The sequence below is a fragment of the Brachionichthys hirsutus genome, chromosome 2 (genome assembly GCF_040956055.1).
Source record: "Brachionichthys hirsutus isolate HB-005 chromosome 2, CSIRO-AGI_Bhir_v1, whole genome shotgun sequence".
NCBI classification, from domain to species: domain Eukaryota; kingdom Metazoa; phylum Chordata; class Actinopteri; order Lophiiformes; family Brachionichthyidae; genus Brachionichthys; species Brachionichthys hirsutus.
In genome coordinates, this window is record NC_090898.1 from 14,886,513 (window position 1) to 14,913,307 (window position 26,795).

At 44.6% G+C, this 26,795-nt stretch overlaps 2 protein-coding genes across 4 annotated transcripts; one reads left to right on the forward strand and one right to left on the reverse strand.

Moving 5' to 3' along the window:
• Positions 1-713: 713 nt before the first annotated feature.
• On the reverse strand, positions 714-8,636 carry LOC137901124 (deoxyribonuclease-1-like). 3 transcript variants are annotated; one of them, XM_068745128.1, is made up of 10 exons: positions 8,545-8,636; positions 6,293-6,464; positions 5,709-5,791; positions 5,251-5,262; positions 3,348-3,434; positions 2,792-2,889; positions 2,572-2,684; positions 2,109-2,266; positions 1,883-1,979; positions 714-1,627 (listed from the first exon to the last, which is right to left on the reverse strand). In XM_068745128.1, exons 2-10 carry the CDS (start codon positions 6,455-6,457, stop codon positions 1,475-1,477), a joined length of 966 nt encoding a protein of 321 aa, XP_068601229.1. In that variant the 5' UTR covers positions 6,458-6,464; positions 8,545-8,636; the 3' UTR covers positions 714-1,474. The 3 variants fall into 3 exon arrangements, with proteins under 3 accessions (XP_068601229.1, XP_068601236.1, XP_068601243.1); XM_068745135.1 differs by having other exon boundaries at positions 8,423-8,551; XM_068745142.1 differs by lacking the exon at positions 5,251-5,262.
• Positions 8,637-9,076: 440 nt separating this feature from the next.
• On the forward strand, positions 9,077-12,970 carry snx21 (sorting nexin family member 21). The gene is made up of 6 exons (XM_068752506.1): positions 9,077-9,215; positions 10,399-10,688; positions 10,781-10,953; positions 11,246-11,387; positions 11,577-11,742; positions 12,158-12,970. The coding sequence occupies exons 2-6, from the start codon at positions 10,415-10,417 to the stop codon at positions 12,657-12,659; spliced, it is 1,257 nt and encodes a 418-aa protein (XP_068608607.1). The 5' UTR covers positions 9,077-9,215; positions 10,399-10,414; the 3' UTR covers positions 12,660-12,970.
• The last annotated feature ends 13,825 nt before the right edge of the window (positions 12,971-26,795 follow it).

Sequence of the window (26,795 nt, forward strand, 5' to 3'; positions counted from 1 at the left end):
GTTTTGTGAAAACTCTTTAGTTTCTGTTTGTTCACCTTGAGATGAGAGAAACTGAGTTTGCGGTTCCAAAAATAGAAATAACTTAAACTCTGGGTCCGTTACCGCGGTAACCAACATTGTGAACCTGACCTGATCTGGCAAGTTTTATCAAATAAACTCCGAGTTCATCTCCTCCCTCATGCTGAACTGTTAGACGTGGGCTGTGTAACCTGGAGATAATTAAGCCAGAACTATAAATATATTATGGGTTTGAATTGCTTTCATTTCCAGTTGCTGCGCTTTACTATGAGATTTCGCCTCAAAGTTTCATCCAGCATCTGAACGTCACTGTTTTCACCTGAAGTTTTGTTGTTAAACTCATTATCTGCATTGTTAACTCTTAAGTTATTAACACGACTTCAGAATCATTTTCAACAACAGAACAGCACCTATTAGAATTAAAATGAGTGATTTCAGCAATGTGCTTCTATAAGCTGCTGAATCAGGTATTTTTTGTATCCGAGGTAAAAATGCAATTACTCAGCACATTTTCTGTCAGCAACCTGCAGACGGATGATCTCTGCTGAAGCACCTCCTCTTCACTCGTCTCCCTGATGAACACCTCGAGCAGGTAGACTAATGCCAGTAAAAAGGAGACATCATTGGTTGCCGTGGTTACAATGCAGGAACCAGCTAATTGCAGAAATGTGTGCACAATAAAATAATCTTCAGGATTTTACTGTCAACATAAAAAAAAAAACTTTACTGAATATTAAAAACACTAAAAACATTAAAATGCCTGAAATATTCCAAAATATGCAAACTTGAACAGAAAATGGGAATATGATAGAAAAACTTCCAAAATAACGCAATCATACCTGAAACACTTTATAACACCCAAATGAATTCTACAAGATGTACATTCATTTAAAAACTCTGCTTGATATTGTTGGTTCGCTGCCTCATGGATGCATCAATACTCTCATTAATCTCAAATTAAATATCTGACATGTTCTAATTGGCACCTGGATACATGCACCTGTAAGACAGTACGCTGGGCTGATGGCACCTGAATGTTCCCGTCCACTCCTTCACTTTGATTGATGCACGTGTCCACAGCACAGACACGCAACAATCATGTTAACATCAGATCAATCGCAGTGTAACATTCCTGCAACATTGATTATTTTGTGTTTCACCATAAAACATGGAACAATCAATGCTTCTGATAAAATTCTCATCAGGTCATCCGTTGAAATACCCCGATGGAGAAAATAGGGTCACAGTGGCAGCACAGTATTGCACAGTATTGTATACTGCTGCCTAATATTGAACCCAGAAAATACCTGGTAAATTAACAGGCAGGAAGTAATTGAGTACTTAGTTACATTTCACCAATCAGGGATCTGTCGAACTGAATAATTCTGTCCGTGTTAAAATGAACCTGTGATCAGGCTGCTGATGTTGCTTTTGTGGGTGAGCCCAGAGCAGACGATCACAGAGCAGACAGGAAGGACTGGACGATCACCGACGCGCTCGCGAGGATCAGGAGGGGCGTGGCCTTGAGGAGAGGGGCAGTGGCCTTGAGGAGAGGGGCAGAGCCCTTTAGATAGACCTCCAACGGCAGGTTGCTGCTCAAGTCCCGCACCTGTCAGGCAGAAGCAACAGAACCCAGAGTCACAAATGTGTTGATCAACATTCCCGTCACCCTTCTCAGGTCTCAACATGCGACAAAACATTCAAACTCAACATTTTAAATTTGTTGAGGTGAGTATCAGGAGTCCGTTTTTATATCGGCGTCTTTGTTTTCCTGGTCATTTAGTTGTTTTAAAGGTCATCAGACAGACAGACTGACAGCAGGACCAACAGACAGACAGACAGACGGACGGACGGACCAACAGACCTTGCTCATGGTGAGTTTGAAGTCTCTGGCGATGTTGACGACTTTCCCAGAAAACGGGACAATCCCCTTCAGGAAGGGTTCCCCAAAGACGACCATCCTGACACAGACATTCAATGAGCATTAAAAACAAGAATTAACAGCCATCACCACGGAGACAGCAGCTCACCGTGGCGACGCGACAACGGCCCCCTGGAGGTGGAGATTCTGAAAAAAATGACACACCAACCTGTCGTAGGGACAGTGGGTCTCCTCGGTGCTGGTGGTGTCCATTTTGTCTCCAATCAGCCAAGAGAAAGACGTATTGGTGAACAGCTTGATCTTCTTCTTGTCTTGTCGGGTCATGTAGGCGCAGCCGGCGTGGAAGTCTCCCACGAACATCACGTGCTACACACAAATGCATTTTCATGATCGTAAAGCGTCACAGTAACGAGAGTGAAACGTTCCTGTAACGTTTAGCACCGAAACATAGAGAAAATACTTTACAGTAGAACACAGGACAAACCAAGCGTTCCATCGGTGCATTTTAAAACCAGTTCAGGTTAGCGTACCGCAGGAGTGCCACCGTCTACACCCCCACCGCCGTCTGCATGACAGAGGTGGGGGGTGTAGAACTCCAATTCACTTTTACGTTTCATGGTTGGTGTGTAAAGGAACCAAGAACAATTTAGAACCTTTTGGTGATTCCTCACCCTGTTGTCAAAGTTCTTGCTGACGGCCAGAAAGACGTCGTAGAGCCGGTTCATCTCCTGGACAGCCTGTTTGGGCTCAGCAAGGAAAGCAACCAGAACAAATTTCTTGATAGCTGAAGGAAAGAAGGTAAAGAAGAACGAGGGAGGGAGAGAAAGCGGAAGGTTACTGAAGACTGTCCTCAGTGCATCGGAGACGCTTTGGGTGTTTATGTCCACCAACCAGTTTTCTTGCTTTGGAACTCAACGGCAAACGGATTCCTGACGAACGCCTGCTTCTTATCGTACTGAAACTGACCAGATACGTTCACCGTTTGGGTCCTGTATGGGGGGGGGGGTCAGGAGAATATAATAATAATAAGCTTTATTTATATAGCACTTTTTTAGAAATAAAATTCCCAATGTGCTTTAACAGATAATAACAAATCAACATGAATCATATAAACAAAAAATACATATTAAACAAACATTAATCAATGTAAAGTGGGTGTATGAAAGCAACAGTGGCGTCAGGGCACAAGCGATGAGACTAGGTACCCAGCAATAATCATAAAATAATAAAACAATGTCCAAAATATAAAAATAAATACATTTTAAAAAATCTAATTAAAGTAAATGAAAAGTAATTAAAACAGTGGACTCCATCAATTAAAAGCCAGTCTATATAAACACGTTTTTAGAAGTGTTTTAAAAGAAGTAACTGAATCTGCAAGGAGAAGGACAGTTCAAGGATAAATCCGCTTTAGTTTTATGCTGAGAGGGACACCGGTGCGTCTTACCTGTACACAAAGACATACTGCTGCATGCTGTCAGGCGAGTTTCCCAGACTCTTACTGGAGACCGACTCGTAGGTGAACTCCTCGTACCTCACAATGCAACACAAACAGGAAGACATCAGTCATTGAAGCGACACAACCGCATGCTGCCCAATGAGGAACAAGCAACAAAACGTCATCCAAAAACACACCCTGAAGATTTCTGGAAGATTTTAGTCATTTTCTGAGAAAGATTTATTCGACATGTTTATATGAGAATCGTTTGGGCTGAGGATCATAAAGTGTCATTTATTCACGGGAAAAAGTTAATTTGATGAATTTTATAGCAATAACACTCTTAAATACTTATTTCACCCTGTAATATCCTCAACCCCCCCCCCCCCCCCCCCCCATTAAGGAGCCTGAGACAATTGACTGCTGCAGGAACAGAGATCGGAATCAATAGATAACATCCAAATGTATTTTATTAGCTAAGCGTACGGAGTTTCACCTGAAGCATCAACATCGATCTGATGATGTAAAGACTTTCAGATGTTTATCTGATCATTTTAATTGCGGAGGATAGAAGATTAGTAGCAATTAAAACACACAACGTTTACTGGTGTTGGATTCCTACTTTTCCATAAATAATGGCCGTTATCATGCTTTATCCAATAGGACTGCCACTGGTTAGCTCCACATAAGCTTCTAGCTCCAAATGAACAGATTTCCCAGAAATCTACACACGCACAACAACTTTCATTGTTAGTCTATTAAGGTAACCCAAAAGGGATATGTCGTGCTTCACAGGTCAAATTATCTCATTTATATTGCAAGGACAGATATGCATTTATTAGTAGAGTGCACCCACATGCTAAAATTAGCATAAACCAATCAGACAAAATCAACGTAGACCCAAACACCGTAGATTCTAAATTAGTTTTTCACCAACAAATCACATATGAAAATACGTTGGAGAAGGAAAAAAGCTCGTTCTTCATGCTAATGTTCCTGGATGAGGTGCCCCACAGGGCTTACTACTCAGTCTGCTACCTTTCTGTGTGTTACAGCTATATGGAGAGGGCAGGTTTTAACATAAAAATTCAGGCCTCGTCAGTCGAAGTTGGCTAGATTTAGGCAACGAAAGGCCTCTGGTTAAGGCTAGGTAAAAACGTTGCAAACAGTTAAAGAAACAAACCTGATTTATTTCACCAAGCAATATGTTCTCTACAAACACGTTTATTAACAAAACATTTTCATACAATCTTGATGTTGCCAATGGTTATTTCAAATGTATAAATTAAATATATCGAAAGATTTGAATATATTGCTGAGGAAACTTAAATTTATGTTTGTGCAGCAGGTAAAACCCCTCCCGTTTAGAAAACATTCATCCTGAAGGTCAAATAAAGGCCATTCAGCTCCACTAGCACCTCTGACAGAATTTAACACATTATTTTAAATCTGTCCCCATAACTGTTTAATTTTTAGCTTCTGACATCGCCTAGATCCTAGACTGAGCTATTTTACTTTTAGAATGTGGGACCTACAGGTTGGCGACCATGCCCTGACGGTCCCAGACATGTTTAAACTGGTTTAGCACAAAGAAGGAAAGAAACCACCTTGAAACGCATCCATAGAGCAGCTGCTTACATTAGAAAATGATGCTTTGTGTACAAAACAATGAGTGGAAATAAGGCATCCTTTAGATTGAACTAGAGGTGAAGAATTAAATCAGTATTAATCAGGTTTTGACTTGATGGACCTGCTCATATGACCCGGCTGACAGCAAACTGCAGAGTTTCTGTGATTTAATACTAAAAGCATCATCACAGGCGTTCGGATTAGTAAAGACGTAAATAGAGATTGGCTGGGATGATTACGTCCGATTAGATAATGATCCACATGCTGATAAAATCCACTGTACCTGTCAGCTTGGCTGTTGAAGGCAGACGGCAGACATGATTATGCATTAATGCACATGAAGAGTTACACAACCGTTATCAGTGATGCTACATTTAAATCCACTTTGGTGATGCTTTGTCGACAAAAAAGTGAAACATGAACTAGCAAGGGAGATTGTGATGTCACCACTAACAACCGTTTGAAGCCAAATCAATGCTTTGACGGGATGTGAGAGGAGTCGTGTCCGCGTGTCCTTGCTGCTACTCAATGATGTCATAAATAACACACGTTGGAACCACTTTTTTGTGCGTCTTTTCTTCTGTTTGCGCACCTTGCACAAATGTGTTTTTTTTGAAAGCTTAGATAAATTGGCTGTTCGGAATTACGAGAAACTTATCAAAAGTGGTGACAACAATGAAACGAAACGAGTCAGAGCCTTTCAGTGTTTCTGATTGCGACGGTAGGTACCTGTAACTCTACCTGTTCAGAGCCGCCAGCAGAGACTTGATGACTGCAGGATCCATCACATCCTGCAGAACTGTGATGTCATAACGGGACACAATCTGCACAAAGACAGCCAGACTTAAAGAGCTGGACCTCGGTCCCCATTACCATCAGCTAATAGTCTGTTCCACGTGGGCCGTACCAACTCAGGGTGGGAAATGCTAAACTTTATATAACAGAATTAGTCAAATTTCACATCTTTACAAAAGGCCTGGAAAAAAACAACGATAAAAACGCAGCCGTATCTGATAACCAACTAGCTATCCCTGCACATTAGCTTATTTTACTTTACAAGTTAGCTCAACCACTTCCTTGTTAAAATTGTTTAATTGCTTTTATATATGAATGTCAAATTAATTTTGAAACATGGACGTACCCATTAAAGCTTTAACATAACAGTCACTCGTAAAAAAAAAAAACAATTAGCAGATAAAATTAGCATGATTTGATAGGAAAGTAAAGGTATCAAATAATTCTTAAGTATCAATACAGTCGTTAAAAAAGTGATGAAATAAAAACTTAAATGCTTCTTTCAGAACATTTAAATTGAGCATCTTTACTTTGGTCAGGGAGTGCATCAGCCTGAAGTTTGAGGCTTTCGCCTTGTTGAATTTTTGCACTTTGTAGGAACAGATCTTGAATCCTGAGTTCGTCGCTCCTCTGGTCATGAGAGGGAGGAGAGAGAGGAGGAAGACGACAGGAAGAAGGGTAGAGCGCCACCTCATGTTTGAACTGAGGAAGGAAAAGACAGAACATCAATGGTTTGAAGCTTCAATAAACCTCAGAGCGGTTTTTTTTTTTTAGCAAGAAAAGTTTGCTTTCCTTACAGATGGGGCGTGCCCGAAAACACTTTGAGACAGAAAGATTTAAAAGACAAATCTTAGCATTATTTGTTTTTAACAGCTTAGCATCTTAATTGCTGGTTGATCAGCATTTCGTCTCCAGCTAATGAAACCCACAAGCTTGTAAACCCCTCCCCTTTAGCGCCTTAGCGTCACACATTCCAGCTCCGAGCTCTCCAACAGTCACAGAGGAGATCTCTGTTAATATTTAAATCCTTCCCGCTCGATTCCCTGCGGGGGAAACTTCCTGTTTGGTCGTGCTGCGCCTGCGGACAATCCCACGTTGTTTTCCACTCAACGCCGAGTCACGTTCGGTTTCATGGCCCAGTCTGAATTAGCATACCAGTTAGAGTTCAAACGTAAGATCTTTCAACCAGCCAGACGGCCTCAAGGGTTCCAGGTTTTATGAAAGAACGAGGTCGGTGAGAAGACACCTGACGTTCGCAGGTGATTCAGAGGGAGGACTAGAAACACTGACGGCAGCGGAAATGGAAAAAAAAGATCATTTACGTATGAACTGAAAATTCTTCTGTGACTGTTGGCGAACTTTAAACAACTTCTTTTCACAGACGTTGGAATGTGGACGGCAGCTGGAGCGGTTGGACCGGTCCGACAGACGAGTGTCAGCACGTTCAGGGTGGCGATGACATCACCAGGATGAACCGAGTCCAATCAGGACTGTGTGAACTTAATGAGATCTGTACAAATCAGATGTGAATCACTTCATGCTTGATGAGATGAGCGATAAGACAGACTTTATTCCACCCCCATGGAAGAGACAAGGGTTAAAAAGATGAACAAACATACATTTCATCTATAAATAATACAGACTCTGATCATGTGACCTGAATGATAAGGTCAAAATAAAGGTCACGTGACATTTCCAAATAAACTCGTCTGTAGTCGTCTCGCGGATGAAACCAGAACTGACCTCCGGCTGTTTTAAACATGTCGTATAAAATGTCAGAATAACTTTTTTTAAGTTTTTTTATTACCTTTAGAATGTTTTCATTTCTTTGAAAACTGGTGGAAACTTGATTATTTTACTCAGACAAGTTCTGAGAGGAAAAACTCCACAATTGACTGCACAACCCACAGGCTAACATGCTAACAGGCTAACCTGCACATCAGTGAAGGTTCCATCAATGCAGAACCATAAATTCAGGTTCTGAAACGACACCCAAATCCTCCATCAGGAAAGAAAGGGAATCATTTCCCTTTAAAATAACACCAATTCTCCTCAGACGCTTGTTCCTGTGAAATCTTAAATTAAATGTGTTGAGAATCTGTCTTTAAATGTACTTTTTGCACAGCGTCCCAACACGTTTGGAAATGATTCTATAGAACGCACATGGGTGTTGCCTGTTTATCTGCTTCATGGTTCCGTTTAGTTTAGTTTAAATCAGGAACCAGTGCAGGAACGTCCTGGTTTCTCATTAAAAACACAGAATCAGTGTGTTACTAATTTGCATAAAAACAAGTTCATCTTCAACACCGGCTGGTTGAAAACTTCAGTCATTTTTAAACAGGACGAAATTTCAACCACCCATTGATTGGATTATTTTAAAAAAAGCAAAAACGGAGTATTCCTGAACATCTGACATGCTGGACCAAACATGACCACGTGACAATAATCTGACACATCGACCAGAAAGTGGATCAATTAATCAAAAACACATTCTGGATTAACCAAAAAAAAAAGAACCGCCTTCAGATGAAACTACCCAGAACTGTAATTTAAATTTAAATTTTAAATATATCAGAATTAATTATCGTAAATGTGTGGAAATAGTTCATCAGGAGTTGTAACACACACGCACACACACGCACGCGCATGCCCCTATTTACCTCAATCTTCGAACCACCTGTTCAATCGCCTAAAACGACACACACTTCGGACCCGGCGCAGACCGAGCGGACCCTACCGGTCCAGTCCCAGTTCAGAGAGCCGGAGCTGCTGGTCTTCTTACCTGTTCAGGTAAGGGTCGTCCAAATGACTGCTGCTTCCTGCTACGGCTACAGGGTGGAGGGCTCTCACCTGCTGACTTTATCAACTTCCTAGTTGACAGGTAAACCACGCCCCCCTACACTGCTGCGTTCAATGTCTGAGGAAACCGAAACACTTTAATCTTTTTAGCCAAAAACTTTAAGCTTGGATAGTTAGTAGTAGTAGTAGTAGTAGTAGTAGTAGTAGTAATTACATTTGTCATATTCAGGTCTGATATTCACTGGTGGTGAACCCGTGGTTGGGTTTTGCTGTAAGTAGCTCTGCTAATATTTTTTTTACTTTAGGAAAATGTGATAATGCTGAATTAATTTGAAGCTATTGCTGATCTTTCTAATAAAGAAATATTTATATTAAGCTTGTCACTTTAATTGCCAACTTTGTGCCCAATGCGTGAACTATCGCCCCCTACCGGCGGATACGGAGCACTGCGTTTCCTTTCGTGGCGACCATCCGACACCCCGTCCTGCCTCCTTCAGGCTCCTGCGGGGACAATTTGGGGGGAGTCGGGGTGGACTCCCACAACAACCACCGACGAGCACGGCGGCTCCGGAGGAGTTTAGCGGGCCTTTAACCGCCGGGATGGATTAGCTGAAGCCGGCTTCCAGCTCCAGGGGGAGTGAGACAAACCTCAGAGTAATGAATCAGCCTTGAAACAAACTTGTTAGCGTCTTTGCTAACTTTAAGTGATGTGAGCTAACAGTTTTAGCTCTTAGCACCAGTACCCCCCCCCCCCCCCCCCCCCCCAAAAAAAAAACCCCAGCGGAACTGAGACTTAAACTTTAAGAGCCTCGGTGTTTTGGCTAACTAAATATGATCTGGTGACTTAGCAGAGTTTTTAGCCTGCTCGCTAACTTTGCAGGGCTGTGTTGAGCTAACGGCGTTAGCTTCTGTTGAGTGACCCTGCAGCTGATGGGTCGAGGTTCCGGTCGGTCTGCTGCTATTCAGAACCAGTTTCCTCGTCCGAGTCGGTTCGGATGTGAGTGAAAAGACATCCGGCTTCGGCTTGATCTCACTGTTATGGAAATATAGTTTAATATCTCACTAGTTTAACGATCAGAACGTTGATTTTGATGTGGCGACCCCTCGCGGGACAAGCCGGGAGTGCAGGAGTAGTGACGATCAGATTCAATGATCTGCAGATTGTTGATGAATGTTCAATAATAATCAGTATCCCAGTGTATTTAACATCTTTACTGTTCTTTATTGACCGCTAAAATCAAATGTTATCATTGCGCTCAAGCTGATTCATGATATAAATCATAATATCGGTCTGAACCATTATTGATCTTGTTTTGTTTTTTTTAAACATTAGACCTCCGGAGTGAAGGTAGTCATCCAGGTGATTCTGGAGTCTGTTTAGTGGTGTTGTGTCAGGTTCGACGGCTTTTAGCTGCGCTTCCTCGACTGTACTCGACTGTACTGTAGTAGTAGTCGTAATTGATGGTTGTCTACAGCCTGAAACCTGTTTGTTTGTACTGCCTATTTAATTGTTTTCCTCCCGGGAGCATCGATGACCTTTACTTAGGGATGTCCCGATCCGATACTTCGTTATTACGTAAAACAAAAATAAAGACGTGTGAAAAACAGTACATAATGTCCCTTATTTTTTCTTTTAATCGTCTTATTTCAACATTTAACTCTTAAACATAGCACTTCCTGATCGGGAGCTAACATCCGATTCCGATCGAGTCTGCAAGTTTGTGATCGGGCCCGATTTCAGATCACAAGATCGGATCGGGACATCCCTAACTTTTTACCGTTGATTTATAAAAAAAAAAAAAAAAGTACGTCTGCTGTTTTTCCATTGTTTCTCCAGCTGGACAGGTGTTGTCATGGCAACCCGCCTGCTGGACCGTCTGAGGCGTTCGCTGTTCAAAGATGGCCAAGGCACCGAAACTGAGGAAGAAGAGGAGGAGGAGTCTAAAGAGGAGGGCTGGGAGGCGGAGCTCGAGGAGGAGGAGTGTGTGACCGATCGGCTTGGGGGGACGCTGTCCTTCGACAGTGGAGGAGGGGGAGGAGAGGATGTGGATGAGGAGGAAGGGTCAGGAATGGACAGTGATTTGGATTTCCCAGGAGAGTCCATGGAGGAGGGGCTTAGCAGCACAGGTGGGGTTGCGTACGATGAAGATGATGTCGGGTGGAATTCTCTGCTGTCCCGTGGCAGAATGGCTAACCAGTGTCCCACCTGTCCCACGCAGACGCCAGTCTGGTGGGCGTGTCTCCCACGGCCTACCTGACTCGGCAGCTTCAGGACAGCTGGAGGAACCTGCGCGGAGAAAGCCCCGCCTCTTTGGAGAGGCGGCTCGCTGACAGTTTGTTGTTCGAAGTGACGGACGCCAGCGTGGTGCAAGACGGTTCCTCAAAATACGTGGTGAGTTCAAGGAGCTGGGAGAAAGTAGCGTCAGAGGGTCAGAGGCCGTCCTGTAAATCACGATGGCGCTGAACCCCAAAACACCTGGATAAAACCTCTGACCTCCTACCTGTAGGGGGCAGTGCCACACCTCCACCCCTCTGTTAATCTGGTTGTTTTTATTTCTGCCTGATAATATTTTAATGATGTAATCAGTTTGCTGAAGACCTTTTAGCAACATCTAAACAACAACAGACAAACTGATGATGATGATGATGATGATGAATCAACTCCTCTCTCCGCCCCCCTGAAGCTGTACACTATCCACGTGATCCAGTCTGGCGGCAGCGACAAAACCCCGGCCGTCATCACTCGCCGATACTCCGACTTCCAGAGGCTCCATGCCACCCTGCGGCGTAACCATGGAGACCAGATGGAACGCGTTTGTTTCCCACGTAAGTAGAAATGATGTCACCTCTTTCCTTTCGTCTTCCTCGGCGCTCTCGGGTTACTGGTGTGAACCGTCGGTCCGGCGGAGTTGTAGGTGGAGGATGAGGAGGATGAGGAGGGTTGGCAGGTGAAGGGGGGTGGGGGGGGGGGGGGGGGGGCTCTGCTACTAACTCGCCGTCTTTAAATCTCTGCAGGGAAGAAGCTGCGCAGGAACTTCACTGCAGAGACTATTGCCAAGCGGAGTCGAGCGTTTGAGCAGTATCTGTCTCACCTGTGTTCCCTGTCTGCCCTGCGGGGGGCGACGTGTGTTCGACGTTTCTTCTACCTGAGCGACCTTCAGGCGGGGCAGCTGCTGATCAGGTAACTGAGGTCATTAATTTAGTATCGGAGATCAGTCATGTTTAAATATATGTGACCATTCAGTGGAGAGAAGGAGGAAACGGGTGTGTTTTAGCTCCGCCTCCTGATGTGATGCATTGACGACTGTTCGACCAAACGTTTTGGGGCTCCTGATGCTTCCCAGTAAAAAGTGTCGAGACTCTTTCCTGATTGGCTCAGAGCTGCTGGATCATTTATTTAGAGACATCACCAATAACATGATGATGGCACAGATAGCCCCCCCCCCCCCCCCCCCCGGAACCCCTGATGATATCATTAACCAGTGATCAGGTGTCACATTGACTCATGGCCATAAGTTGCTGCTGATCACTTTAATTGATCTGAATATTTATAGTTATAGTATTTTGAGTCTCTCTCGTGTCTTTCCTGTGTTGAGGGTGGGACGCCACCAGGAGGCCTTGGGTCCGCTGCTCAACGCCAAGAGACTGCAACAAAAGCTGGGCTGGACAAATAACCACGGCGACCAAGGTCAGGCCCCACCCCCGGCTTCCTCCCATTGGTTGTTCACTCTGGTGGGGCTCTCGAGCTGTTTCCAGGAAGTCGACCAGCTGGAGGAGGCCCGGGACCACTGTGACCACGCCGTCCACGTTCTGACCCCTGTTGAGACGGAGGACAGGCCAATCTCGCCTGGCGACAAGCCCCGCCCACTTAGCGTGAAGCATGGCTCTTTAGAGCAGCGAATCGACAGGCCGCACCCCCTCCTGCTGCCACTGTTGCGTGCAGTGGTGCGGCTGTCGTGGCAGACGGGACGAGACAAGCAGCAGTGGGAGGAGTTACTGCGGCACCTGGAGGAGCAGTGGGCGGGGCTAGACAATCAGCCAACCGTCAGAGAGTTTCTGGTTAAGCACAACCTGGAGGAGAGCGGGGGGGAGGGCTGAGACGCGCACACACACACACACATTTGCAGAGGACAATCACTATAAAATGAATGTTTCATTTCAAATATTTAGGAAATGACTGTCATTACTCGTTATTATAATTATTGAATTATTTTGACAAATTCTACGACTCGATGTCGTATATTCGTAGTACCTGGACGTCACAATAAAAACTCCCCAGGAGGTGAACATGGAACGATGACAAAGGGAAGAGGAAACGACACAGATAAGAGTGTCTACACTACACACCGCTGCGCTCCAGCGATTCACACGCGACACATCAGTAGTCGGCTTTAATTCAAAAAAGGCAAGATATTTAAAATAGCGTTTAGATATTCTGAAAATTACTTTTTGTCATATTTTAACTTTTTTCTTTTTGGACTTCTGTCGATTTGTAAAATCATTGTGATGATTTTACAAAACGACAGAAGTCCAAAAAGAAAAAATCATTGTGGTTGTAAAATCATTGTGATTACAGTATGTCATCACATACTGGAGTAGGTGGAGGAGAATGCTCCTGTTTACTGAATAGTGATTATCATTTTTATTTCTGTAGTTATTTTCTTTATATTTCTGATTGTCGACAGTTATTTTATTGCACTTTTAATCATCTTTCACCGAATTTCCTCTGTTGACATAGTAACAGCACTTTACTCCTCCTGCACATGTTCTGACAGTATATCTATATCCAGTCTATCAGTCTGTGGTCTTCTGTTGTCATGGAGACGCTGGTCTGATGACGTCATTTGGAGCAGCAGGAATGACGCTGCTTTAAAAGGGTTTTTGGAGGGAATCAAAACTAGGAAGTGCTTTAATTAAGCATTGTTTATTCCTCTGGGTCAGTCGGACGAGAGAATAAAAAGGGAAGAGGTCTGATAAATCCTATATTTACTACAATGTCCAATAGGTGGTGCTACAGGACAGCCACTAACTTCACTAACCTGTCGCCTGAGTCCACCGCCTCTACGGGGATGGATCCGTTCAGAGTTTGGAGTTTGGCTTTAAGAAGGAACCAGTTGGATGTTTTTTTTTCCATGTTTAGTCTTTATTTTATTTCTAAAACTGTTTAAAACAGTTCAGTTCGAACAAACGTGGAGTACTTTATAAATGATGATTGATCTTTTTATTGAAGTATGTTTTTTTTTACTTTTAAAGCTGTTTGATGTTTCTGTGGAGCATCCGGTCCATCCGGCGCTGTTTCATACCAATATAAATTGTGGAATAAATTAAATCCCACATTTCTTTACAGTTGTTTATTCATGTTTGATCATCATTCAGTGGATTGAGAGCCTAAAAATTCAAACCTGAAAGGGAGGGGTGAAAAAAACTGTCACTGTTTAGTCTTTTAATACAGACAATTAAAAAAAAAAAACACTGAACTTTAAAGTCTTCATGACAAACAACTTATTTTAGTCTCTGCAGAAGTTTTTTATTATTATTATTATTCTGCAGCTTGTAGTTCCACCAAGTGGCCATCAGAGGACAGTCACATGGAAGTGATGCCGCTCTTCCTCGGGTCACGTGTAGAAACAGGACATCAGCATCGTGTCCATCTGGCAGCCAATGAGCTGCTCTGTCCGTCTGTGGTGTTTTCACTCGTGTTAGCGATGCTAACAGTGTAGCTTTCCTGTAGAAGACAGTCTTTAGCATGAAAATCCAACCACCTGTACTGCAATCAGAGACAACAGGGATATAATAATAAGATAATAGTGGAATAAATGAATTACACCAAAATGGACAGATTACTTCCAATACCAGGGAGTCACGTGATACAGATGGCCGGTTGTCATGACAGACGACAGACAGATTGGAGCTGGAACCGGTCCAAGATGGTGCTGAACTAGAAACCTGATGTCGGCCCAGGTGCGTCTGATGTCACCTCTCTTATTTGCATACTTCTGACGCGTGTCACCTCTAAATATATCCCAACGTCCTCCACAAAACATCACCATGGTGATGAGGGATGAGAAATCAGCAGCCTCAGAGACACCAGTTGCCATAGAAACAGTCACGGAGCAGACTGATCGAGGGAGAGAATGACGATACATTCAATGATTATTTCTTCATAGATTCACGTTCACGACAAAAGTACGGGCAGGTAGCATCATTTTTAGCCTGGAGGTGGACTCAGGCGATCAATAATTACTCTGATGTGATATTGATTTGGAATGGAAAGTTATTAGTGACACCTGTTGGTCCAAGTAAGATTTTTCTCATGCAATCTGCACAATGAAACAAAAGGTCCTTCATCGTCTCCTCGTCCTCCTGCTGGTGGACTATCAGGAGACGTTTCTGATTCCTAATCATTTCTGGAGCTTCAGGGTAAAACACCTGAAGAAGGAGGGGGAGGCACGTACACAGACATGAAGAGAAAGACGTTACTATTACGAGCTATTTTTATGTCATGAAAAACAAAACTAAGGATGCATGTTAGCAAGTTTAGCTTAAGAACATTTGATTTTTGAAAAGGTTTAAAAGCATATTTTCAGATCCTTTTGGGATCCTCTGTAGGATTTCATGTTCGCCTCCGTCTTCAGGTGTTTCAGTGAAGCACCACAAAGAAACCAGGTGACTCTCCATGAGGATGGAGGTGAGGACACCAACCAGAACCTCCTACAGTCTCCTTCCTGACATACAGCAACCTGTGAAATCATAGCAGTCCAGCAACTCGACAAAAGCGGTCCTGGTATCTTTAGACTCATACCAGTTGCAAATCATTTATTTCATAAAGGTTATCCAATCACAGCAGCAAGTTCTAACATATAACACTATTATTATGTTGTATATAAAATTAAATGCCATCACATAGGCCTAGTTATTTAAGATTGTCAACAAACCAAGTTACACAATGTCTTTGGCTAAACACTACTAGCTAGCTAGTTTCAAACTGTGTTCCCTTTTTAGACAGTTTAGAAAAAGAAATCTTTAGACAATAAAGTGCAAGAATCCAATCTGAAAATGGTAATTCTTTCTCCACTACATATGAAAATAAATGAAAATTATCCCATTTGTAATATAATACACGGTAGCATAACATTTCACAGGATTGATCCAGGCACTACATCTCTTATACCTATAATTCATAAAAAACTAATCCTGATTAAAGTGTATTTTGGGCAAAGTTAATATTTACAACACAACAGGTCAGCTCTCATTGGCTGAATATCTGTAAATGAGTGAATGCAGTAGGATTCTACTGACCCGGTAGAAACTGTATGGAAACTTAAGCCCCTCTATATCATCTATTTTCTCTCCAAAGCGATGAGAATGAAAAGTAAACTGGAGAAAGAGACTAAAACCAACACCAGTCCTGCAGTGTATGAGGCTGTTTGATCACGAGGGTACAGAAACCCAGCAATGATTTCAGAGCTCAAAAAGCATTTGATGGCACAATTCAGAAAAAAAAACACGAAAGGAGATGGAGATGCTTTCCCACCAGCCGACCGACGGCATGACGTTCAGACCAGTCTCTGGCCAGTTGGTGGGACCAGTCCATTCTTGAAGTGTTTCTGGAACAGAGTTTGAACCGAGGATCTCCTCAGGTGGAGTTAAAACTCGCCCCCCCCCCCCTGTCAGACAGTAGTAACTGATAACAGAGGGCTGGGACACAGCTGGCTGTCGCTCTCCAACCGTGTCCCATGAGTCAGCAGCTCCTCCACAGTCGTCCAATCATCAAGCAGCTTGCTGTTCCTCAGTCGGTTCTGTTTCATGTGGCTCAGCTCGAGGACCTTCTGAGACGACAGAGCGCCCTGAAGCCCACCGCCGGCGTGCTCCTCCAGGACCCCCCTCCTCTCACGATGCTGTCGCCACGACGCCAGGTGACGTCTCCTTTCGGTGCGGCTGCAGTATCGCCCCACCCATCTCCCATCGTCGCCTTCCTCCTCCTCGGCTCCTCTTTGGCCCTCGCCTCGCATCTCCTCGTCTGTTGTGAGCTCACTGCGTTCTCTGGCCAACCGGTAAGCTCGGGCTCGCAGCAGCTGGTTCCTGACTAACCTCTGATTGGACATTCTAGCGCGGGGGGAGGGTGGAGAACAAGGACTACGTTGCGGGGCTCCCAGCGTGCCATAGAACGGAGCCGAGGAACCTTTGGAGTTTCCGGTACGATTCCTGAGAGTCTGGAAACCACGCCGGTCTGACGTTCCACTGGAGCCGGAGCCTGGACTCTTAGACAAGGAGTCCTCCTCTCTGCAGTTTGTGCACTGGTTGTGGTGACTGGTCAGACTGGTTCTGTCTACGCTGAGGTGAGTGGGATAGCTGGCCCGGCTTCTTGGCCCCATCGTGTTGCTGGGGTTACCTGCTGGGCTGTTCTGGGGTCTGCTCTGATCAATCACGTTAGGGTGACTGGCCCTGCGGCGATGCCATCCTTCACTTAGGTCAGTTATTGTTCGACTGCGTCCTGGAGCCCCCATTGTCCCCCTTCCTCCCTGCTGCTCCAACCACAGCGCCCTCCGCTGGCAGGGTTCAGTACGACAGCCTGTAGGTGCAAAGACTGGGGTCACAAAATGATACAAGACCTCCTTGCTTGAAAACATTTTGGGCCGGACACCAAGTCAGGTAGCGTGAAATGTTATACTGGTACCAGTAAAGGACTGTATGGGACCTCCCGCTGCAGCGGTGGACTCCAACTCAAGTTAGACCATAAAATTATAGCTTGTTTGTTCCTGTTATGGCAACTAGCAACCCTGACATGTCCCCAACTCGTGGTTATTGTGTTCTATTTAGTTACTTTAGTTATTTTTAATCACCTATTGGTTCATCTAAATGAGTGAAGCAGCGTTTTCACATGAGATTTCAAGCACTTTTCAGGATACGGGTGAAGTGATCTCCTGGCGTATTTTCTTACGACTACTGTACTGGGATATTCTCTGGAGATGTAAAAAGTAAGAACAGGACCCCAGAGGGTCTCCAATCCTCTTTCCTGTGCATATTTGCAAATGCGGGGATGTTTAACTGTGGATGACACTCTGTGTGGAATAGTCTTAGTCAGACTTACGGATTGATTGATGGACCAGGAAGTGATTTGGTGAGGTTACTAACCGGCAGAAGGGGAAGGTGGAGAGCGGTGGCGTGGCAAGGTGGGACTCCGCTCAGCCCTGTGAAAGTGAACGGTGGTGGTGGTACTGTTACCCACGGTGCACCGGGAGGCTTTCGGTCCTCCAGAGTGACTCACTGGAGTTGTCTCAGGAATGGACTCCAAATCCCAGCGTCCTCTCTGCTCTCGAGGAGAGTGATCCGACTGGAGATGGTGAGTTTGTCTGTGGGCGGGGCCTCCGTGAATCTTACGCAGTCGCCTGTGCTCGCCGGTGCTGACGCTGTGGAAACCCGAGTCACTGGGTTCAGAGGAGACCAGAGACTCGGAAGAAGAGGATGAACCTTGTGACGAAGCAGTGTGACCCGGCAGGGATGACATGGCGTCTGTCTCGGCTTCGGAAAAAGGGGCACAGTCATGTGGGCTGTCGGTACCGCATCCCAGCCCACTGTCCAACTCACTGAGTGGAAGGTATCCGAGACCACGATCGGACCGCCAATGAGGGCGAAAGTCCGGCTGCAGAGAAAGTCAATCGGGAAGAAATAAACTTTAAAGCCTCTCGGATTCTGTCTGTTCTTGCTTTTCTCACCTGTGGTTTAAATTCATTGAGTTTTAGCTGAACAACCAATCAAATTCGTTCACCAACCAGCTCATCCGGCCAACAAAACACCAACCAGTGTCAAATGTGCACACATACAAAAAGAAAGAATAGAGATTTCACCAAAGGTCCTTGTGAGTCTGGGCCCTGAGAGAAAGAAGGGAAGGAAAGGGATGAAAAGATTGGGGTCACCTGTCTGGGCAAATTCGGAGGGTCCACCCCTTCTGTTTTATAGCAGCCAATCAGACAGCTCTCTGAGCTCAGCTGGTAGGGCATGTCCGGGCCCTGGAAGAGAAAGATCATTGCTTACTTTTGGAGCTCATGAAAGTAGTCATAAAATGAATTCGAGCAACCACAGAAGCACCGGAATCCACCTGGTGGTCTAGTCTGTCCAGGTGATCCAGGCTGAAGGAAACACTTGGCAGGTAGTGGCTACTGGTCAGCTGGTCATCCGATGAGTTGGACAAGTAGCCATTGGGTGGATAGACATCAGATGACATCATCATATGGCTACTGGCAGGGTAGAGGTCGGGTGACACGGCCATGTGGCCATAGTAATGCCTGTTCAGACGAAACCTTTAGTCCATTATATATATATAACCTGAGAAGTGTTCTTCTCTCCGTTCACTTCAGATAATTCCCGAAATTCTGATCCCAGTTCTCACTTATTTCCTAACTACCACTTAATCTTATTTCCAAAATCATATGCATTTCACTTGATTCTGTTCATTTCACTTTCCTGTTCACAACAAACTGCAATCCTCTTTTATTTCTCCAAACTTTTGACCGTTTGACTTGTCATCAAATGGACAGGAAGTAGGTGAACTACATCGCTGGTAGCTTCACAGAGGACTCACCCTGCAGAGTACCCGCCTCCCTGGCCCTCCTCTGCCGCCATCATTCCCATGGCTCTCAGGGCTTCCCAGTGTTTCTCTGTCGGGACTCCACAACGAGACCGGCGCCGCATTTGACCACGCCCCCTCCTTCCCTCCACCTGCATAGTGATTGGCTGCCCATACTCGTCCACAAAGTGCAGCTCTTTCCGGTGTCGATGGAGTGAAGGGTCTTGAGTTTTGGTCTGACAGGAGGCACCGTGTTAGAGTTCAGAGAGGAAACAGGAGAAAGGACAGAATATGAGGAAGATCATGTCAGCTTGCTAGAACCCAGAGCCTCATTCTATTGGTCACCACCCCAAGCTCCTGACCACAGGTACCGTTCTCCAGGTGAAAACAACAGCCCCAGGCTTGAAGGCGGTCTTGAATCTCATGCCGGCTCCACGTTGGACCGCAAAGCACCGAGATGCTCGATGAAACACGGCAGTTATCTGTCCTCTAAATGAATCTGAAGCTCTGACTGGGAGAACAGGGATTCATCGCTAAGAAGAGTCACCATTCTGTCAGGTCAGAGCATAAAGGGACGACTGCCTCCCTGCAGGAAGTCCCGTCATTGTGTCTGCGCAGTCTAATGAAGGAAGACGAGCTGGAGCGGTGCGTGGTGTTACATCACAGGACAGCACAACCTAAGAGTCTAAAGCAGCGGATGTAGGTCAGGACTCAGCTCTGAAACCCCCGGACCGGGACGGTCAGAGCAAGGCCCCGGGCCCCCGCCCCCCCCCCCACACACACACACACACACACACACACACATACACACACTCTCAGAGACGGCAGTGATTCTGAACCCTGGAGGAGGTTGAGATGCTTCACTGAACCCCTGACAGTAACACACTCTATCTATCTATCTATCTATCTATCTCTCTATCTCTCTATCTATCTATCTATCTCTCTATCTATCTATCTATCTATCTATCTATCTATCTATCTATCTATCTATCTATCTATCTATCTATCTATCTATCTATCTATCTATCTATCTCTCTATCTATCTATCTATCTATCTATCTATCTATCTATCTATCTATCTATCTATCTACTCTCTCAGTTCTTCGTGAAGCTTTATTCCGTTTTTCATTCTCTCAGAACTGTCAATCACGATGTCAAATTTCCTGACATCAGCTGCTACGACGTCACTGAATTGTTGTGGGTGTGTGTTTTTATGGATGGATGATTGACGTAACGTCCAAACGGCTGACATCACGTATTAGATAATTAGATAATTAGATAGACAAGAGCGTTTTCCTCTGCCAAGGTCAGACACTCTGAATTCACTCATCTGAAGTGATCTCATGGCGAAGGAGGAATGACATTTTTATGTATACTGTATACATGTATATATATATATATATATATATATTCATGTAATTGTTTGACAACCTGCTGTGATCCTCCTGTGAACCTGACCGGACTGTGGCTCTCTGTATGGGGGACGTGGGTGAAGTGGAAAATGACTCACATTTTCCTTTGTTGGTGGAGAATGTGAAATTGTTCTCTTCTTTTGCAGATTAAAAACTGTCCTTTGATCAGCTGGGTACACCCCGGATGAGACGCCAGCTCATCGCAGGGCCACACATAGACAGACAACCACTCACACACTACGGACAATTTGGTGTGACCAATTCACCAAAGCTGCGAGTTTCTGGAGGTGGGAGGAAGTCGGAGAACTCGGAGAGAACCCACGTAGACACGAGGAGAACATACAAAATCAGCACTGATGGGAATTAAACCCTGGGAACCTTCTAGCTGTGAGACAACAGCACTACCCACTGCACCACGTCCGCAATTATTGCAGATATAAAGTAACACTAGCGAATGGTTGCATGTGCCAATACAGCAACTACAAGTAACCACAGAAGAAGAAAAATCACACGTCAGTGAGAAACATGTTCATTATGAGCTAACTTAGCTAACGGCAGAATCAATGGCTGTCCAAATGTTGACAGTCCTGGTTCTGATTGGTCACAGTGACTGTTGCCATGTTTACACATCTCTGTTGTAAACAAAGATGGATGATATTTCTGTTTGGAGAACGTCTCCCTGCTTCCACCAATCAAGTGTCCCTGCTGACTGAAGGAATGAAGAGGAGGAGCGGCTTCATGTAAACACAGTTCGACCCGCTCCCTGCCTTACCTGCAGAAGGTCACTCACCTTGTTCCGAGTTAGACGACAACCCATCCCGACTCTTCCTCTGACGTACAGATGGAGAGATGAAGATGTGAGAGGACAAGGGAAGAAAGAAGAGAGACAGCCTCGTCCGCTCACCAACTCACATCTCCAAACTCTGATGACCCACAATCCCTAGCCGATTAGGTGCACCGCTGCACTGCAGAGAGGACTACAGATCCCATGATGCTGTGGGGCAAACAGCAGCAATCCCTGGCCATCTATTAAAACCTTTATCCTTCGTAATCAGTGAGAAACACGAGTGAGAATGCATCACAGAGGAGGGCGAGCTAGGCTGAGTAGCTACTGAGAAAGCGAAGGAGCGAGACAGAGGTGAGGAGAAAGAGCTGTGTTTTCTCTCTCTCTCTCGCTCTCTCTCTCTTTCTCAGTAGCTCTGCTCCCATCGACCAATCACAAAGGCTGTGTTCAAGGTTGAGGTGAAGAGAAGGGTCTGATTGGCTGATAAAAGCGTCACCTTCAGCCTCCTGTCAGTTTTTTTCCTTCACATCTGTGTGTCTGTGTGTGTGTGTGTGTGTGTGTGTGTGTGTGTGTGTGTGTGTGTGTGCGTGCGTGCGTGCTGTGTGTTTAACCTCGTACCGTGTATTTCCCCATATTCTGTTTATTGACAGTACTGTATGAATAATGACAGAAAGTTAATAGAATGATATTAAAAATATTATTGTCTGTATTTTTAATCACCTTGGATCAACCTCTTTTGAGAAGGGGGCTGCATCAGACCCGCCTCCTGGCTCTAATTAGTGATTAAAGGTCACATATTATACAGTGTTTCCACCAGTTAACGCAGTTGCAAAACAATTATATGAAATGTTTGTGACAGTCTTTAGTCAAAAAAGCAAACAGACTTTTTCTATGACTTTTTTTTAGAACACACTAAAATATTTTGGCAATTTTTGCCAGAACATTACGACCAAAAATAAACTATATCCACTCTGTTCTTCTTCTTCTTTGACTTTGAAATATGAGAATAGAAACAGGGGAAAAGTAAAAAAAAATTCATAATATGTCCCCTTTAATGTTCAGAAACCACCAATCAGGAGCAGGAAATCCTTGAAAACCCCTTTGGGGGCACTAGATGGCGCTGTTGCAGTTATGGCTCATGTTCGACACAGTTTTACAAAATATGACTGTTTCTTTCATTTTTACCTGCTGAGGATATAATTGTATAAAAAAAGACAAAGAAAAAACATTGTAAAAAAAAGAAGACATAAGGTTTATTTCTTTATTAATCTTATATACAGACATTTACAGCAATCTTTACCAAAGTAATTGAACATAGTTTAACTGTGGTTTGTGAGACAGATTAAGCCATTAAACTTTGTCCAGATCCAGTCCAAGAGTATTCCACTTACAGTACATATATATATATATATACACACACACATATATATATGATGAAAAATACCAGCAGAAAAGAAGCAGGGTCATCCTTTTATTCAGCAATCATTTCTCCTGCATCCACAAAACACGAGCAACACAATAACAACAAAAACAAAAACACACTTTACCCCTTACGCTGGTTTGTCCACATGAGATGATGGGATGTAATGAATCTGAAGAACACATTAAGCTACACCTCTTCTGGCTTCCTGCACGTTGAACTCAACCGTTCTGGTTTAACAGCGTCGGTATTACGGTGGTAATGTTAACAGCGTGACGTCACTTCATGAGCACTTGAACTTGAACTTGAGATGCTAAAAAATCGTTTGCATGGATATTTGTATATTTTTTCATGTTATGAATTGACCTGCTATATTGCTGTAAATTGTTATCACAGGATGATTAACAATGTGCAGTCAATGCAAAATCTAAGAGATGACTCCTCCTCCTCCTCCTCCTCCTCCTCCTCCTCCTCACAGCCTCAGGGCGAGGAGCCCTGTCAGGAAGGCTAATGTGCCAGAAGGTGAGGATGCGGAACCAGTGCTAGTAATCTCAATTATTTTTACTGTTACATCTGCCTTCGTCCCTCCTCTCTTCCACTCCTCTACCACCTCCCTTTCTTCATCCTTCTCCTCCTTTTTCCATGTTGTCAGGTGGATATGTGGAGGCTGGGTGTCCGGCAGCGCCGGGGTCGCTGACAGGTGGGGGTCCTGTGTGACTCTGGTGGTGACGCTGGGAGTACTGGTGGTGGTAGTGGTGGTGGTGGTGGTGGTGGTGGCAGGCTGGACATAAAGCTCGGTTGTTGCAGAAGGAGAAACAACCTCCTCCTCCTCTTCCTCAACTACTTGCTGAAGGGATGGGTCAGATGTAGCTGGAGGAGGAATAACTGTCACATCTTCTTCTTCTTCTTCATTTTCTTGCTCCTCCTCCTCGTCTTCCGTGTCAGGAACTAGAAAGCACGAGATTCCCTTATTGCCGTGAAGGAGAGACTGAAAGTGGCGGAGGAGGAGGAGGAGGAGGAGGAGGAGGAGGATAAAGCGAGCGTCTCTTACCACAGAGGTTGTTTTCACATTTCTGGAGGTTCTCGGGGCAGCGGGAGCACCAGTCGCCTTCAACATACGGCCTCTCTCCTTCATAATTTCCTCTGAGACACAATAGTAATTATTAACTTTTTTTAAAGTCAGATAACTCCTTTAAGTACAATAATAAAGTACAAGTACTGTAATCATACTGTACACACAAGCACCATGTGAAGCAACAGACTACTTTCCACTAGGGGGAGCTTTTGTCCAGTTACTGCTGCACTGGTATAAAGGTATGCAGTTTTACTGCACAGTGCAATACCAGTACAAGTAGTAATGTATTTGTATTGTAATGCTAAGCGCAGCATTCATAGTATTATTACTATCATTAGTTGTAGTAGCATATAGTAGTAGTTTTAGTAGTTGTAGTAGTAGCCAAAACTCATATTCATGGTACTGCATGAGTTATCCATGGTAGTAGGATAGTGTAGTACTGTAGTAGCAGTAGTGGTACTGTAGTACTATTGTAGTAATACTCACGCTGGGTAGTAGTTGCAGATGAGGAAGGAGACTCTCTCCCAGTCCAGTCCCTCCATGCTATTACAGAGATGAAAGGCACAGCCCACTCTGTGTGTGTCTGCCCACACCATCTATCACACACGCACACACACACACACAGGGTGAATACAATCTGGATATGCTTGTACAAGTGTGTACTAAAATGTGCTTGTGTGTCACCTGTGTGTAGTGTCCACACATCTTGTCTTCATCACAGCTGTTGTTGTGGAAGTCATAGTCCAGGTATTCTAGATGATCAATGACCAATAATCAATTACAACATAGTACAATATACTAGTATGCAGTATTATAGATTATCTATCTATCTATCTATCTATCCATCCCTCTACAGATGGATGCTAACTGTTTCTGGTGTAACAAGCTAATGTTTGGTTCTGAAGCTAGAACCTGGACTGACCCAGGAACCATTTCTCCAGAGCCTCTCGTAGGTCCAGAGCGCCGGTACCAGCAAACAAATTCTCTCCAGTGTCTTCCAGTTCTGGGTTGTGGTTCCAGATACATTTAGCAGCGTAGCCCTCTGAAATCAGCTTCAGGCTGGGGTCCCATCTCTGCAGAGAACCAACGAGGTACGGAAAAGAAAAAAAGAAAAATGATGATAGAAATATGCTATCTGTTTGAGTTGCTAGCATCAACATGCTAATATATACACCATGATGGAGTGAACATGCTGATGCAAAGTTATCATGTTTACCATGTTCATCGTCATAATTTAGCATTCTAGCATCAAGCAGCACGCAACAAAATTACAGTTACCCCCTACCACAGGCCCCCCTGCACAATTCACACACACAGGTACATTTTCTTCCGCTTTGCAGGTCGCGGGAGTTGCTGAAGCCTATCCCAGCCTGCTGTGGGCGTCAGGCGGGGTACACCCCGAATGTGTCGCCAGCGCATCCCGGGGCCACGCCGAGACAGACAAGCATTCAAATGATTGTGTGTCTGTGTGCGATGGAGGCAAACTCTGTGGATCGGCAACCCAAGTCCCAACCCACTGAGCCACTGCCACCCTCAGTAGATATATGACATGCGTGAACATCACCCCTGCATCACCCCTGTATCGCCTCTGCATCACCCCTGTATCGCCTCTGCATCACCCCTACATCACCCCTGCATTGCCCCTGTATTGCCCGTACATCACCCCTGCATCACCCCTACATCACCCCTGCATTGCCCCTGTATTGCCCGTACATCACCCCTGCATCACCCCTGCATCACCCGTACATCACCCCTGCATCACCCCTACATCACCCCTACATCACCCCTGCATTGCCCCTGTATTGCCCGTACATCACCCCTGCATTGCCCGTACATCACCCCTGCATCACCCCTGCATCGATGCCACACATGAGCCAGTCCGGGCAATAAGCGGAGCCATACTCCTGGCAGCTATTCTGTTTGTACATAATGTTCTCAAAGCGGTTCTCATGGTTTTCATCCTTGTGTAGCATCACCGACTCCTTGAACCTGCTTTTCATTAGATCAATTTTTACAGTGTACCTGTTTTAATTTTTTTATTGATTCACAGCCTGTCTTTCTTAAGACAGACAAATAGTTTATTATATGACACGCTTTAATTAAACAAAGGATTATTCTGGCCTCCGGTTATAAAAATACATCAATGAGAATTATTACAATGAATATCTCAACCAGGAAAAAAAACCCGTTTCCATATGCAAACAACATGTTGTCGTGTTCACAACAGGAAATCATCTCTATGCTTCATTTAAAGGCTTTTGACTCGTTTCCCTTCAGAAAGACACGAAACCTTTGACCACAGCCCGACCCGTCACCGGCCAGCACGCCCCAGGGTTCGGCCTCACTTCAATTTCCTTTTCAAAGACTGGTTTGTTGAAGGAGGAGCAGCAACAGAGTTTTTATCCAAGTACTCCTGTCAGCATTCAGAATGAGAATCAGAACCTGAACAACCTCCACTGGGTTTATTTGAACCGGTTAGTTTGACATCCATAACCTCCATTAGCTTCCACCCAGTCCAGCTCACGCCTCCCTCCGCCGTCCCTTCTCATCAGCCATTCCACCTCCTTCTTTTCTCATTCTATGAAAATTACAGACAAAAATACAAACATGGAAATGTCCCTGTGGGGCTTCCATACAGCACAGACAGGTCCATAAGCACACACACATTGAACACAAAAATAAACACACACACACACACATTCCGCTCATTCGTTCACAACCTCATGTCATTTGTGTATATCTAAACATTCTGTTCTTCATCTGTTCACTCTTTCCCAATAGTCTTCCTCCTCCGTTACTCAACACAGAATGACTCCCCTCCGTGTCTCCAGACCGGTCCTCCTGCTCCAACTCCTGATATCAGCTGGAGGGAGGAAAGTCCCGTCTGTTCAGTCAGCAGATTTGCTGCCGACTAAGATGCTAATCGATAGTTTGACCAGAATGTGTTTTGTGTCCAAAAAACTGTCGGATGATGCT